This window comes from Brugia malayi, assembly GCF_000002995.4.
Source record: "Brugia malayi strain FR3 genome assembly, contig: Bm_v4_Chr4_scaffold_001, whole genome shotgun sequence".
NCBI classification, from domain to species: Eukaryota; Metazoa; Nematoda; class Chromadorea; order Rhabditida; family Onchocercidae; genus Brugia; species Brugia malayi.
Window position 1 is genome coordinate 1,837,436 of NW_025062478.1, and position 14,861 is coordinate 1,852,296.

The 14,861-nt window shown below is 28.0% G+C and overlaps 4 protein-coding genes across 4 annotated transcripts; all 4 read right to left on the bottom strand.

Moving 5' to 3' along the window:
- Positions 1–720: 720 nt before the first annotated feature.
- Bm8837 (Uncharacterized protein) lies at positions 721–3,546 on the bottom strand (the record flags this gene model as incomplete). The annotated part of the gene is made up of 2 exons (XM_001894728.2): positions 721–1,392; positions 3,427–3,546. 2 exons carry the CDS (start codon positions 3,544–3,546, stop codon positions 721–723), a joined length of 792 nt encoding a protein of 263 aa, XP_001894763.2.
- A 4,130-nt stretch (positions 3,547–7,676) lies between these two features.
- Positions 7,677–7,906, bottom strand: Bm1170 (Uncharacterized protein; the record flags this gene model as incomplete). Its single annotated transcript, XM_043081319.1, has 2 exons — positions 7,677–7,718; positions 7,802–7,906. 2 exons carry the CDS (start codon positions 7,904–7,906, stop codon positions 7,677–7,679), a joined length of 147 nt encoding a protein of 48 aa, XP_042937253.1.
- A 1,368-nt stretch (positions 7,907–9,274) lies between these two features.
- Bm17716 (Uncharacterized protein) lies at positions 9,275–9,630 on the bottom strand (the record flags this gene model as incomplete). Its single annotated transcript, XM_043081320.1, has 2 exons — positions 9,275–9,379; positions 9,505–9,630. 2 exons carry the CDS (start codon positions 9,628–9,630, stop codon positions 9,275–9,277), a joined length of 231 nt encoding a protein of 76 aa, XP_042937254.1.
- A 27-nt stretch (positions 9,631–9,657) lies between these two features.
- On the bottom strand, positions 9,658–10,310 carry Bm17717 (Uncharacterized protein; the record flags this gene model as incomplete). Its single annotated transcript, XM_043081321.1, has 4 exons — positions 9,658–9,700; positions 9,778–9,850; positions 10,025–10,083; positions 10,285–10,310. The coding sequence occupies 4 exons, from the start codon at positions 10,308–10,310 to the stop codon at positions 9,658–9,660; spliced, it is 201 nt and encodes a 66-aa protein (XP_042937255.1).
- Positions 10,311–14,861: the final 4,551 nt, after the last annotated feature.

The following is a 14,861-nucleotide window of genomic DNA, read 5'->3' on the forward strand; positions in this document are numbered from 1 at the left end:
GTATGCATTAGCTGCTTGCTATCTTTCATTTTATCGTCATTCTAATTTACTTGCTCATCTTTTGCTTAGTGTAAAAATATATTACACCAAAAGAATAAACATAATAAATTATATTTATTGTTCACAATAATATCAAATTTGAAAAATGGTTCATCTTTTGTGTTTTTTTTTCGAAAAAGAATTATGATTATCTAAAGTAGTAATAATAACTTACGTTAACTTTTTTTTTCTTTCTTTTCATTCAAAAACATTAACGAAGCACAATAAGCGTTCTAAAATCAAGTATTTATTTAAATATATTAAAATCAAATATTTAATTAAAGATTATACCACAAACAATATGATAAAATATTGTTGCAAAACAATTCAAAGGAATAAGTAAATTCCGTGCTATGTGCTCTTTTACAAGTAATCTTTTTTCATTTTTCTGTATAACAACAAAAATTTCCTTTCATATCTTTATGAAAGAGAGTTACTTTTACTCTCTCTCTCTTCTCCCGTGAAAGATAAAAAGAATTGAAATGAGTACTTTAATAAATATAATTTAACTTTTCGATTTATATTGTGTTTTGTTCCTATTGAATTGAATATACAAATGAATTTAATTATACAAATGTAAAAATATTTGCAGTAAAAAAAATTTTTGCAAAAAAAAATTTGAGCACAAAATATACAATAAATAAAAATTCAATATTCAAAATTTAAATTTCAACGAAAAATTTACAAAATTTTTAAAAAAATTGAAACTATTAAGCAAGCAATTGAAGCGGAAACCATTGGTAAATTTGTTGTGTTACCTTTTGATATTTCATCATTTGCGTTTCCTTGTCTCGTTAATTTGATTAAAGATATCATTTTCACTGGATCATTCATTTCACTGGAATTTCCTGATAATGATTTTAACGTAGGTTCATGTTCAGGCTTCGAAAATTCCGCTATAGCAGCAGGTTGAAGTATTTTAACTTCGATATCTTGATTTGATTTCGATTGAAAGTTAACAATTTTATTCGTTATATCAAAATTATAGCAGCATGTTGTTGTTTCTATTTCGTCCGGAAATTTATTGGAATCATTTGTCACTGACTTCAATTCCGGATTTGTCCCGTTTTTCAAACTATCCGAATTTATTGAATTTTTCGTAGTTTCCATTTCTTGATTCTGAGACGATTCGAAATTTTTTTTAGTTGTTAACCTGTCGATATGTGTAAGTGTTACCAAATCATCCGATAATAAAGACACGTCAATCACGTGCGTTACAGCTGGTTTAACATGCATTGAACCATCTTCACTCAATTCCGCATACAAAACACTATCCATGTCATTGAAAGTATGTTGCATCGTCGTTGATTCCAAGTCTAATGTTGTTGTCGCAACGGTTGTCACAACTACCTCCTGAAATTTTTAAATATGCTCCAGAAATTGTCTAAAATGGTAAAAAGAATTCTTTTTTTTTTTTTTTTTTTAATTTATTAAACTATATGATGATAATCTGAAAACTTACATTTAAACTATCTGAAAATTTTGCTTTACTAATGTTGAAAAATAAAAATAAAATAATTTTGTAAAAATGAAATAAAATGATTAATTTTGCAAAAAATTTTCCCATTAAAATTCATATTATTGGCTGATGTAAAAGTTTAAAAAATTTGTCCGCATTACTTTATTGATCAATAAAATCTTTAACAATCACCATAAATTACTTTAAAATTAAAAAATTTCCCTTCTTTCAATTAATTCACGATTTCATCGTTAAACGCTAGATGTTACTTTATTATTATCGAAAATTATTTCATTATTGATATTTTAAACGCCAAATTTAAATTGTCATTTCTTATAATGAATAAATTTGAACACAACTGTATAAGTATCAAAGAATATTGAATCAGTGTAATTTTTTTTAATGAAAACTTTAAAGAATTTCAATAAAATTGCAATGTTTGTGTTGAAATATTAAAATTAATCTTTTATTACAAAATAAAACAGAAATTAAAATATTTCTTCATATTATATAATTTTTTTAAAAGATGCAAGCTCCAAAAATTACCTAATGATTAAGAATGATTAATTTTCAGTTTTTAAGCTAATTAAAATTATGAAACAAATATATCGATTTCAATTTTTAAAGCTTCCATTGAATTTCGCACAGCCGAATAAAATGATCAACTATGTATTTATGAAAGAAATCTAAATTGCAGCGATTGTTGAATTGCTAATATCAAATAATTGCCAAAATTTTTTTTGCATCAATAACAAAAAATTTATGATGCAATTATAAACGTTTTTTTTTTTTTTTTTTTGTTTTTATTTTCTATTGTCGCAAATAATGAAATTATTTCTGAATCTTCCTCTTTTTTTTTAAGAAAAATTTCAAATAATTTCGCTCACAGTAAAAGAAGAGTGTTTAATTTGACACAAAATAAGAAAGTAAAAGAAAAAACCAACAACTCAAAATAAATCTAAACTGATCGATCATATCAAAAAAAAAAAAAAAAAAAAAAAAAAAAAACGATGAAAAGGGAAACCTAACATTTTACCAAAACTGGTTATTAAAAAAAGACATTTTTGATAAAAAAAAATTAGAAAAAAGAAAACCAAAGTTCAAGTGCAATATTTATTTTTTTGCTGTTCAGTTTTATTTACGTTAAAATTTATATTTCTCTTGATAAAAAATAAGGAATATCCAAATATTGCTTAGCGAGAGTTAACTGAAGTTTTCAAAAACTAGCTATTTTTTTCTGTATTTTTTCTTTTTTTTATAAAATTGATATTCATCTTTTTTTATTTTCCAAACTAAATTGTTGTATTAAAAAAAGGCATAGTTTGAAAAAATTGAGTAATTAAGAGGAAGCTTCGGCAGTTATAAAAAAAAGTTTTATAAATCTAACAAAATAATATAATGTCTTACAAAAGTCCAAAAATTTTAAATTTGCATCAATCTTTAAGTCTAACTGTTAAGGCAAAGAATAAAAAAGCAAGGCTACTACTATTTTCCAATATTTATTAGAATCGATAATACATTACTGCCTTCTACTGAACCGGACTTTTCTCTTTTGAAAAAGATTAAAAAAGTTTTTTGTTTTCTTTAAAAAAAAAAAAAAAAAGAACAAAACGAAAATGTAAAATGAAGCACAGCAAATGAATCATATACAAATAAATTTCAAAAATTAATTCATTGTATTTTTTTTATGTATAAATATTCTAATCAAGCGCTAAGTTTGGTATTCTATTTCATCTCCAGATTACTTTGTTTCTATCTTATCCTATATCTCTAAATTATGGCTCTATATTTGATTATTTGCAATATTATCAAGAAAATAATAATTCAAAAGAAAAAGAAAGCATTTAAAATAAAGCAAAAAAATCAATAATAATTTCAAATTTTAGAAAATTTGAAATTATTATTAATTTAAAAAAAAAAACAAATACCTTATTATGGCCAATTGCTGAATCATCATTCGAGGATGAATGTTCATTGCTATGAGGTAATCTTGCAGATAAGATTTTACAAGTGAACGAAACAAGTAAGAAAAGTACTAAATTTGACATAATTATTTGACTTTCTACGATAGCTTACAGTGTCAATATAGCAATTAATTAGCAGCCAAAAATAGGAAATGTTACTAGTTTAGAGTATCTGATAACTATATATAAATATGAATTAGTAATACAAAAATAGGAAATGCCACTATGTTACAGTATCAGACAACTATATATAAATATCAGTTAACAGCATTGAAATAGGAAATGTTTGTTATTAAGTAACATAGAGTAAAAATGGGGCGGTAAAATGAAAAGTACTGAAAAGGGACAAAAAAAAAAAAAAACAGAAAACAAAAAAAACATAATTTATGAATCATTTTCACTTCGAAAACTGCAAACCAGTTTCAGAGTAAAAGTAAAGAAAGAGTAATTTATAATTTAATATCTGTAGATAATAAATGCAATTTCTATTTATAATATTAATTTATAATATTTACATGGAATTTTATCTTATATATGTATGCAACATAATGCAAATGTGATGGTGTCGAGAAAACTGAAATAATTTGTAATATAAATACTTCTAAATAATCAAAGTATTTATAACAATATTTCTCATTTAAATGATTCATAGCATAAAATGAATGTAAATTGATGTTATGATATCTAATGAAATGAATGATTTATCTAATTCTAATCTTTGTTTCTGATTGTTCAGTTTATCACACACCAGAAACCAATGAACATGTAAATGTATTCGTTCTGATAGCTAATATTTAAAAGTTAAGCTACAACCAGCTCTTTCTTTCTGTTCACAATTTCCTTCTTTTTGTTCACATAACTTTCTCTGTATCCGAATAAGGTTGTATTTATAAATCATCCGATATATAAAGAATTAGAATTCATTAGCAGCATCTTTTTCCTTGTTTTTTTACGCCATTTTTTGCTTTTCACTCTCTACGGAGGATTTTCGCTTCAATAGTATAATTACAACTGAGTTCTCCTAGACTGCAACTCAATCAATTTCTCCTCAGTTCTAATCCAATATTACAACTAAATAATAACTTTTACTGTATCACGAATCCTTTGGCTTAAAGCTAAATATTCTCATTCTAAGTCACACACATATATACTTTATAGTTTGCACTAATAGAGAGCGCTATACTAGTGAAAACTTGTGATCTTATAAAGGATCTGCACCTCACCTATCGAAATCATTTTACAAAGTAATTTGGGTGAATGGTTGGTTGTGATATTGAGGCGTAATTTGAAATCTTTCTTTTTGTTGATTGATATCATCTAAAATAATCATTTTATCAGAATAAAGGTTTAATTATCCAAATTTGAGATACTGAAAAAAAAAAGAATCAAAAAGTCAGGTGGCAAAAGATAATAATTCTTCCTGTGAAAATTAAAGTCAAAGAACTTCACGACAAATTTGATGTCACATGCCAGAATGTCAGCAGCATGACAAAAAGCGCTTAATCAACGCTAGAAAAAAAATAGAATTACTTCTTAGAGAAATAAAAGAATTGGATTCATCACCAATCAATCAAAATGAACTATGAGGAAAAAATTAGACCGTTGACTATATTCAAAGAATGGAAGAGGAAATGGAATCAAAATAACTTTAAAATTATGAAAATGGCTACGAGTTAGCAGTTTATCAAGTTCATCACCTAAACCCAGGATCAAGATCTAACCTAAATTCAGGATACATAACTCAAAATCTAATTCAGTCACAAGAAAGATTTAAAATAGTCTCACAATTGACAGTGAACCTATCACAGTTGCAATTACAGTTACTTAGCATTGATTCGAAAAGATGAAGGCAATTCTAAAACAGTTCCGATGTTACAGTCCATTTCTAAATCATACCACACGTTCAGAAACTGAATTAATCCTACCTAGAAAAAGGAGCTCTGCTAGTTGTTAGAAATTACGACATTACTCCTCAAAAAAAAAAAAAAAAAAAAAAACCATTAGAAAGACTTTAATTGAAAAATTCGGGGAAATACCTTATTATAAAAAATACCTTTATATACCGAATTACAATTTGTCAAATTAACCGATCGGGAATGGAAAATAACAATGAAAACAACTGAAAAAGAATACTCCGACAATCAGAAGCAATCGAAGAAATTTTGAACACCGCAATATGAAAACTTCAAAAAAAATAAGTTACCCTGTTTGAATGCTGCACAAAATATATCAGCAATGTTTATCTTTTTGTTATTTAATTAATGGATTTAAGTTCATAGAAATGACTTATGCTATTAAAAGTTGAGATATAGATCTGAAAACTAAAATTTACAAGCAGTAGGAACAACCTAATACCCATGGTAATAAGTAGGCGCTAGAACAATTTAAAGGAAAATCACTAGAATTAAAAAGTTGTTATTTGGTCATTAAAAGAAACAAAATTTAACTTTGGTCTATTCAGTAGCCTAAAACCATTCATTAATCGAACAACTTCAAAAAGATAAAAACTGTTGAGAGTATCCAAACAGATAATTTACTTTTTTTGGAAGTTTTGGTATTCCAAAAATTTTTCGATTGCTTCTATTACTGCTTTCTGATTCATATCATCTTCTTTGATAAATTTAATTCAGCATGTTAAGATTTTTTTTTATAACGGATGTCTTTCCAAAATTTTCAGTTAAAGTCACTAATGCTGGTTTGGAGAAGTTCGGAGAAGAAATACTGTTGCCTTTAACATCTAACAGAACTTCTTCTTTTAGACAGAACATTAAACAACTCAGTTTGTGAACGTCTGACATACTTCATAGATGAACTGTGGCATCGGAATTGTTCTAGAAGTACCTCCATCTTTCTGGATCACCGCTAAATGTTGGTAAATGTAACTGTGGTATATTTACTGCTATTTTTAGGATATTTTAGCTATTTCTTGTGAAAGAGATAGACCTTGAATGTATATCCTGGATCTAGGAGACGACTTAAAGCTATTGTAACTTCTTTTTATTGCTTGATAATCTTAAAATTCTTAAAATTTTTATTTTTTATAATTTTTTTTATTGCTTGATAATCTTAAAATACCTTTTTATTAATTGCCATTTCCCTGCAAATTCGTTCTTCCTTTCTTGCATTCGTAGTGCTTTGAATGTAGTCAAGCTAGTTATTGTTTATGGATTTAAGAAACCATGCTGCTCATTCCGATCCTATTGCGAACCTCAAGATAATCATGACAAATATATATATATATTTGTCATGATTATCTTTTATATATATAATTTCCCAAGTAATGCTACAAATTGGAACTAAATAAATTTACGATGTTCAATATGATGAATCATTCAACCAACATTCCTTTTTCTGTATCAACCAACTAATCTCTCATAACCTTTTTTGTTTGTCTTGAACCTTTTAAACATCCTGATATAATTGTATTAGACAAAGCTATGTGAAAAGTTGCATAAAAGAAGATTTGATTAGCATGACGAGTGAAATATCACTAGTTATTAGATTGGAAGCATTTACATGTACATTGGTTTCCGGTAATTTAGCCCTTAAGGATAAGTGTGATAATGATGAAAAGAATGGAATTTAATTAAACCTTATAAATGCTTTTATATGGATGAAAAAAAAGGCTTTTTTCTTTAACATCATCAAATTACTGCTACATTTGCAACACTATACTCGGTAATAAATGCATGGATGATATTTCTGCTTTGTTTTGCACTATTAATAATTAACACTTTAAGTATATAACTAAAAAAGAAGTCAGGTAAAGTATATGGTTAATAAAAGAGTAAGGTAATTAGTTGTAAGTCAATAGTTAAATGAACTGGGAAGAATAAGATTCGACAAGAATATTTGTTGAAGTAAATGAAACCGACATGTAAAGATGTTGACAAGTCAATTCTATTAGAAAATCTGATGAAGAATATAATTATCAAAGTTCACTGGTAATTTTCACCTGCCATTTTTGTGATGAGTGAATCTGTTTTCAAGTTTTATATGCTATTCAGGATGACTATCTTCTGAAATTTCATATCTAAAGGATTGGTTGATCCTGATGTTTGTTTTCAAATGTATTATATGGAATAGAGGTTATGCTTATTCTACTGCAGCAACTGTAATTACGAATTGGAGGATGAAAAATTTTTATTTCAAATATACAAGAATTTAAGTATTACATTTGTTACAGGAAGCTTCTGACAGGATCCAAATAAGTGTCAGATGTGTGAAAAACTGGACAGAAATCCCGGAAGTATAACCTAGAAAGATGCGAATTTTATAGAATTCTTATTAAGAAATGGTTTTTTCGTCAATAAAAAAATCTTGTGAATGAAGAAATTACCTGTATTAAACTGCCTAAATGACTTTCTGGAAAGGTCCAGTTATTCAGATACGGCAAAAAGATGCGTTCTAATTCAACTATTGTATTCGATTCGATTAACACCATATTTACCGTTAGGCATACAAAACATACCAATGCTTTGTAAGGACGAGTATCCCAGAGAAATAATGTGCCGGTACGTTGTGTGTTTCATACTGTTTTACCCTTTAAAATTATCAAAAACAACTATATAAATGGAAATTTGAGAGTACAGTTCCAGTTATACTATTTGTCTGACAAAGAAATCCACAACGAACAAAATGCTTTAGCAAATGTAAATGTAAATGAAAAATGCGGAGTGAGATTGAAATAAGTATGACAAAATGTAGCACCAATATGTACAAAATAAAACAGCATGAATAGAGTAAAATGATCAATCCATTCGCAGAACAAGGAATAATTTTTAAATCGACATAAACTTGTGTCGAATCGGAATAGTGCCCTTAAAATAAAATGCAAACACACATGTATGGTTAGGATATAAAGTCAAAAACATTCGACCAGGAAAATTGTTTAATGTTGATAATATGATGAGGCAAAGACTGACAATATGTTGATAATATGATGAGGCAAAGACTGACATATGTCGGTCTTTTGCTTAATAGGATTTCATCCCTATTAAGTGCAAAAAGTTTTTTTTTTAATTTTTCTTTAAAAATTTGAAAAACAAGAAGACTAAGAAAGTCTAATCTAATCAAAAATCTAATCAGATGGAATATTCAAACATCAAAACAATTCCGAAAATCTGATAATTTGAATAAAACCCAAGCCATTTCATTTCGATTTACTCAGTCACTACAAACGATAAATGACATATGCAAATGTAAAACAGTTACAAAATCCACAATCTTTCCCATACTTCGAAATCGATTGTTTCACACCTAAATCAAACAACACAACTTTTTTTCAATTTTATTCTTCTCCACTTTTTATGCTATCCTTCTGCGTTTTTCTGTTTTTGTTTTTTTTTTTAATCTTCTTCCCATTTTTTTAATTTTTTGTTTACCCTTTTTTGTATTTTTTCTTATAAATCTTTTTTTTGTTATTTTTTTTTTTTGTAATTTTTTTTTTGTATTGTCTTTGCTTTTTTTTGCATTTTTTTAAAATTTTCTATTTTTTATTTTTTCCATTTTTTTCGACTTTTTCTCGTTTTTTCTTTGTTTTTTGCATTTTTTTATCTTTTTATTTTTTTTTAAACTTTTTTTCTTTTTTCTGCTTCTTTTCGTTTTTTAGCATTTCCTTCATTTTCTCTGTTTTTTTATTTTTTCCATCATTTTTTCTTTTTTTTTGTTTTTTCTTTGTTTTTTGCATTTTTTTATCCTTTTGATTTTTTTTTTTTGAATCCTTTTCATCTTTTAACATTTTTTTCTATTTTTTTGTTTTTCACATTTTTTTCTTTTCCAATTTTTAAAATTTTTCTTGGTTTTTTCATTTTTATTTTTTGAATATTATTAACCCGCTTGGACTTATTTCATTGGATAGAGGATGGAGAACTGAAGCAAACAGCGACAAGTTGGCCGTGTGAGGAAGCCGGTTGACCTGAAACAAAAAAAAAATCAATGATTGAAAAAACTATAAGATAGTCATTCAATTTCAATTATAGTTATTCAATTTTTCGTTTTTAACATTTAAATCTCGCCTTTTAAGTGATACCAATTTCTTACCTGGAATGAAGAAGTGATGGGCATCCTCTTCTCTTCCACCAAATCAAGTCTTCGGCGTTTCACCTGTCGTTCGTTTATTACGGCCGCACATGCCCTTGAACACCAATCGAGGGCATGAAGCTCCATTGCTGCCGTTCTCTAGTGGCCGTAAATTCAGGTGGCAGCAAGAGGTGATGGCCACAAAGGGCGCAAAAGCCTGGAACATGAATGATTAATGAATCTACTGGCTTTCAATTTAAAAACCAATTGGAAATTCCATTTCAAAATACTTACCGTCTTGCTTGTGTGTTCTCGAGGCGTGAATACGCCACCCTTTGTTCAAACTGTCTGCCGCAGAGACCACACACTGAAAATAGAAAATACTATTGCACAAATTGTTGCTAGAATATCGAATAAATGGTGTAAATCGATTTTTTTTATTGAATAAGATTTTATCAGGAAGAAATTAAAATATGTTATATTTTTCCCACAAATTACAGGCATATAATCATTTCCAAAGTTATTAAAATTATAAATTTACCGGTTTTATTGTTCCCTTTTCCTTGAGTGTATGGTTCTGTCTGGGGCACTTTCAACTCCCTTCAGAGTTGCTTTGAATGATCATTTAAATTATCTGGGTGAAGCTCTTCTACTATTGCCGTAGCTAGTGCCTCCTATGCTAGGAACCCGGATTCTGATCGTCCTCGTCGTTATTCTCTAAAAGTAGTAAATTGACCAAATATTCAAACGCAAAAACACGCGATGCAACTATTATTTACATATAACAAAAGAATTACACACTTCAATTTACCTACAGCATAATACATCTATGCTAATACCGAATATACTTCCTCCTATTCTAAGTCTGATGGAAGAAGAAAATGACAAGAAAAAAAGTGACAGAAACGAACACCCATGATAATTTCTAATTTCCTGTATTCTCTCTCACCCCCTTACTCACGAAGATAAGCAAATATTTTTGTGTATCTTTGTGTGTGTGTGTGTGTGTGTGTGTGTGTGTGTGTGTGTGTGTGTGTGTGTGTGTGTGTGTGTGTGTGTGTGTGTGTGTGTGTGTGTGTGTGTGTGTGTGTGTGTGTGTGTGTGTGTGTGTGTGTGTGTGTGTGTGTGTGTGTGTGTGTGTGTGTGTCGAGACTATTTAATCCTCTTGCTCTCTTGCCTTTTATGCTTTTCATAACGAATATCATCTGCTTTCTCTTCTGATCTCTACCTGACATTCTCACATTATATTTTTGTTACTCTGCACAAACAACTTTCTAAGCATTTTTTTAATGCAAATTTCTGCTGAATTTTTTGAGAATTAATGATCAGATAAACGTTGCCTGCAAATTACCACTGCTCATCTTTGGACAATTCACTGAGATTTCTTTAGCAATTCTTCTTATATTCTATTTTTAACATTTTCTATCGTTGGCTAAAATTTTTATGTCACTATGTCAGCCATCAAAAAGTGTCGACCAATTTATTTACAAAAAAGACGTTGGATATACTACTTAAACAATGTATAACTTCTCATCCTTTTAATTAATTATTATTCAATATGAAAAGACCAATGCTTTTTGATTTTATTCGTGCGGGTTTTTTGTTTTGTAATTCAGTCGAGATTGCTATTGAATATATATCATTATGGTCCATTAGTGATAGACGTAGTCTCCAACAATGATTTCAAATTTGCTGTGTAACCCTTTTCTTTTTCATTTGAATTTGATTTCATCAAATGTTGATTTGTTTCTAATTTGTATGCAAATTAAATTTTAATTCAAAGCATTCAAATAATTCCTTCGTTAAATATTGAAATATAACTTGTGCTTTATACATTTATTCATTCCCAATTAATTCTTGCTCTGGTTTTTGCTTTTATTTTCAGGTTTGTGGTTTGCTATCCAAAATTCAATTTTTTATTTTTTGATTTCAAGTGTTCCTGTCAACAAATGAAATGAGTCTTACGGCGATTTGTTTTTTCTCACTATTATTTAAAACTTTTCAAATATCTTCTATCATAGATTGGTTGATGAGGGATTACATTAAAGAGTGTTTCCATCTTATGACTTATGACCTTTCGTGAGTTGCTTGAAATGAATTTACACTACATTGATTAATGTAAGCTAGTAGCTTTTGTTGTGGCCGTAATTGCTTTTATCTTCAAAGACTAATTGATAATGAGTCTTACGGTGATTGTTTTCTCAGATGAAAATCGGCAGTAATGCTGTAGTAATAATAAATATATATTGCTCATAGAAAATTTGATTATTTGTATTTTCGTTTCTTTTTCATTTCATATTTTTGATATAGATCAACGGTATTTGTTATTGAAAGGACATGAATAAACAACCTGCAAATTTGTTGAAATAAAAATTAATGTTTAGCACTATTTAGCACTTTTTTGTTTTATTTCTGATTTTTGTTTGTTTTTTTATTTTTGTTTTATTTTTGATTCTTGGATTTAAAATTTAGCATTTTTTAGCTAAGCAAAATCAAATTTTCAATTGTATTTTGAACAGAATTCAGCTCTGAAATTATACTCCAGTATGCACTAATACGAAATTTCCTGTTATATCGTTCAAATCATACATTTTGAGCAAAAATGGCAATAACATTCTGTAAAATTTAATTGAATGGAAAAAATTCAAATTTTGTTATTCTTGCAGAAGAATGAAAGAATAACAAAAGACAAATAATGTGAGAATATCAAAATTTATTTTAGCAATAAAATTGTGCTTTGTGAGAGAACGGCCAGGAAAGCTATTTGTTAATTGCGCATACGATGGAATAATAAATTTAAAACATATTTAGTGAATAAACTAGCAAACAATTATTCATACTAAATTTATGACCAAAACAATAGATCCATCGATTTGGATCAATCAATTTTTATCGTGGTAACAATTACCAAAAGATTCGCCGATTAATTCCCTTAGAAAGTATAAATCGAGTAGGAAATGAATAATAGTTGGGCAAACTTGTGCTATTATAATAAGAAATTAGCAAAAAAGCTAGGAAATCTTGTAATCTTGAGTTAAATCAAAAGGATATGCTAATAAGCTAACTAAACGAGTTGAAATTTTCAGATTAAATAAAATATTTTGACGATTTGTATCAATCTGTGCAGTGATATTCTTCAAAATATAATTAATCATTTCGACCAAAATTGATTTTCTCATATAATTAATTTCGACCAAAATTGATTTTTCTCATTTTGATAGTTAAATATCAACGATTTTCCGTAGATTTCCAAAATATCCATCGTATGTCTATCGATCGATCCATCCACTCACTCTCTCACTCACTCTCACTCCCACTCATTCACTCTGATTCTCATTCACACACTCTTACTCATTCACTCTCACCCACTCACTCACATTCTCACTAACTTACTCAACCTTAACCTACTCCACTTTTACTCACTGATAATCTGTTTCTATTAATGTTTTAGATAAACTTTCGCTCTCTACTCTTCTCTTCCCTCACTCTTCTCGTTTTCTCATGGATAATTACTTCTCCTCTCTGATTGAGAACTTCATTGTTTACATTTTCTCGTTATTGTTTTGTCGATGTCCAATGATAGAAAATTTCCGTTTGCCGTAAAGGTCATTTATTTAGATTAATTTCTTTAACATCATCCACTTAAATTACTTTGTGTGAACAGAATTTCCTTATTCTCATCTGTATTTAACTGTTTATGAAGCAAACAAATATATTTATATGGTTTAATCATTAATGGTATTTCTATGATTCAGATTAGCCGTAATTTCTATCTTTAATTTACGACATTAAAATAAAATTTTCTTTTTAATGCAAGTTTTTGATCATCTGCATTCATGATGTTTCAAATTTGAATCGGAAATCATAAATATCACATTAATATTTGGTCATGATGAATAGCCATTGTAATTAAGCACTATACTGTGATATCATTACAGTTATTTACACCAATTTATGATTCATATCAGGGTAATCACTTTATTCTTTTATCATTTTTTTAACAGCATCATAATATTTAAATTTTGAGATATTTTATCTCAAACTTAAGTGCAAGTATTATATTTTGAAAACATAAAAGTGAATGCATTGTCCGTTTGCTACACATTTTTGCAGATATAATTTATTTTTAAATTTTGTTTGTGCAGAATTTTCCCAACGTTAACTATCTCATTTATCGTAGTTAAAAAATTTTTTCATTGATATTTATTTATCTTGTTATTCTAGCTATCATAAACACCGTTGGAGCTATTCTTCTACATTATTTATTATTTAACTTGCAAAGGAAGTACTATTTGCTGCATTTAAATAATTTTGGATGGATATATTATTAAGTAAACTTCATTTTCTGGAGATTTTTACGAAAAGAATTGAGAATGAATAAATAATATCAATGTTTTATCATTTTATGATATATGGACAAAGGAGTAGTGAGAATAGATATGATATTGAAAATAAACAAAATGAATCCGAGTTATTTAGAAAGGGATGTTTTTAGTTTCTAAAAATATGTCTTTCCCCACTTAAAAAAAATGTTTGGAGAACTAAAATCATCTAATTGATAAAGTTTGTAATTTAAAATAAAATTTAAATACAGTGGTGATGAATCAACGAAGTTAAGTCATATCTGTTTAATAATTGGATTTGAGATTCTTTAGAATGAGAGGTTTATGTGATCCTTCGAAATATAGTGTCATTGATGGTTTCAGTGCAAGCTGTTAAAGTATATAACTTGGTGTGATCGGAATGAGTCGTTGGAGGAGGAAGGCATGCGCGTTAATTTTTGATTAAAATGACCTAATTTTTATTAAAATACCTATTTCCCTCATTTGAATGAGCTATTTTCCAACAAAATGCGTTATTTTCCATCCAAATGAGCTAATTACCGTCAAAATAACTTTTTTTTTTTTACCAAATTGAGCTGCTTTTTTTTTCAGAAGCCATAAAAATTACGAAAACTTTTTGAAACCAAAATTTGTTGGAAAGAAAAAGAAAGACAGATAACATGAATATTTTCGGAACGTTCAACTTTTCACTCGAAGATATTTGGAAACTTGAAATTTGCAAATCTTTTTTTTTTTTTTCTTTTTTTGCTTAAAAAAGAAACGACACTTAAATGATGCAAAGAATCTAAACCTTTCCCGTCAGGATTAATTCTGACTGTATCACACCATATCAGAAACCTGGATTAACTCGCATAGATCTTCTTAGGTCAATTAGCTTTGGTATGTTCTAGACTATCAGCGAGCGGTGATTTCGGTATAATATTTGGTTGAGATTGAAAATACAGCGATCTCGACGGGATCGGTGTTGTTATCACATTTTTTTATTTTCGTTGTTATAACAAACGGAAATTTCGAGAATTATAATACAACAATTAT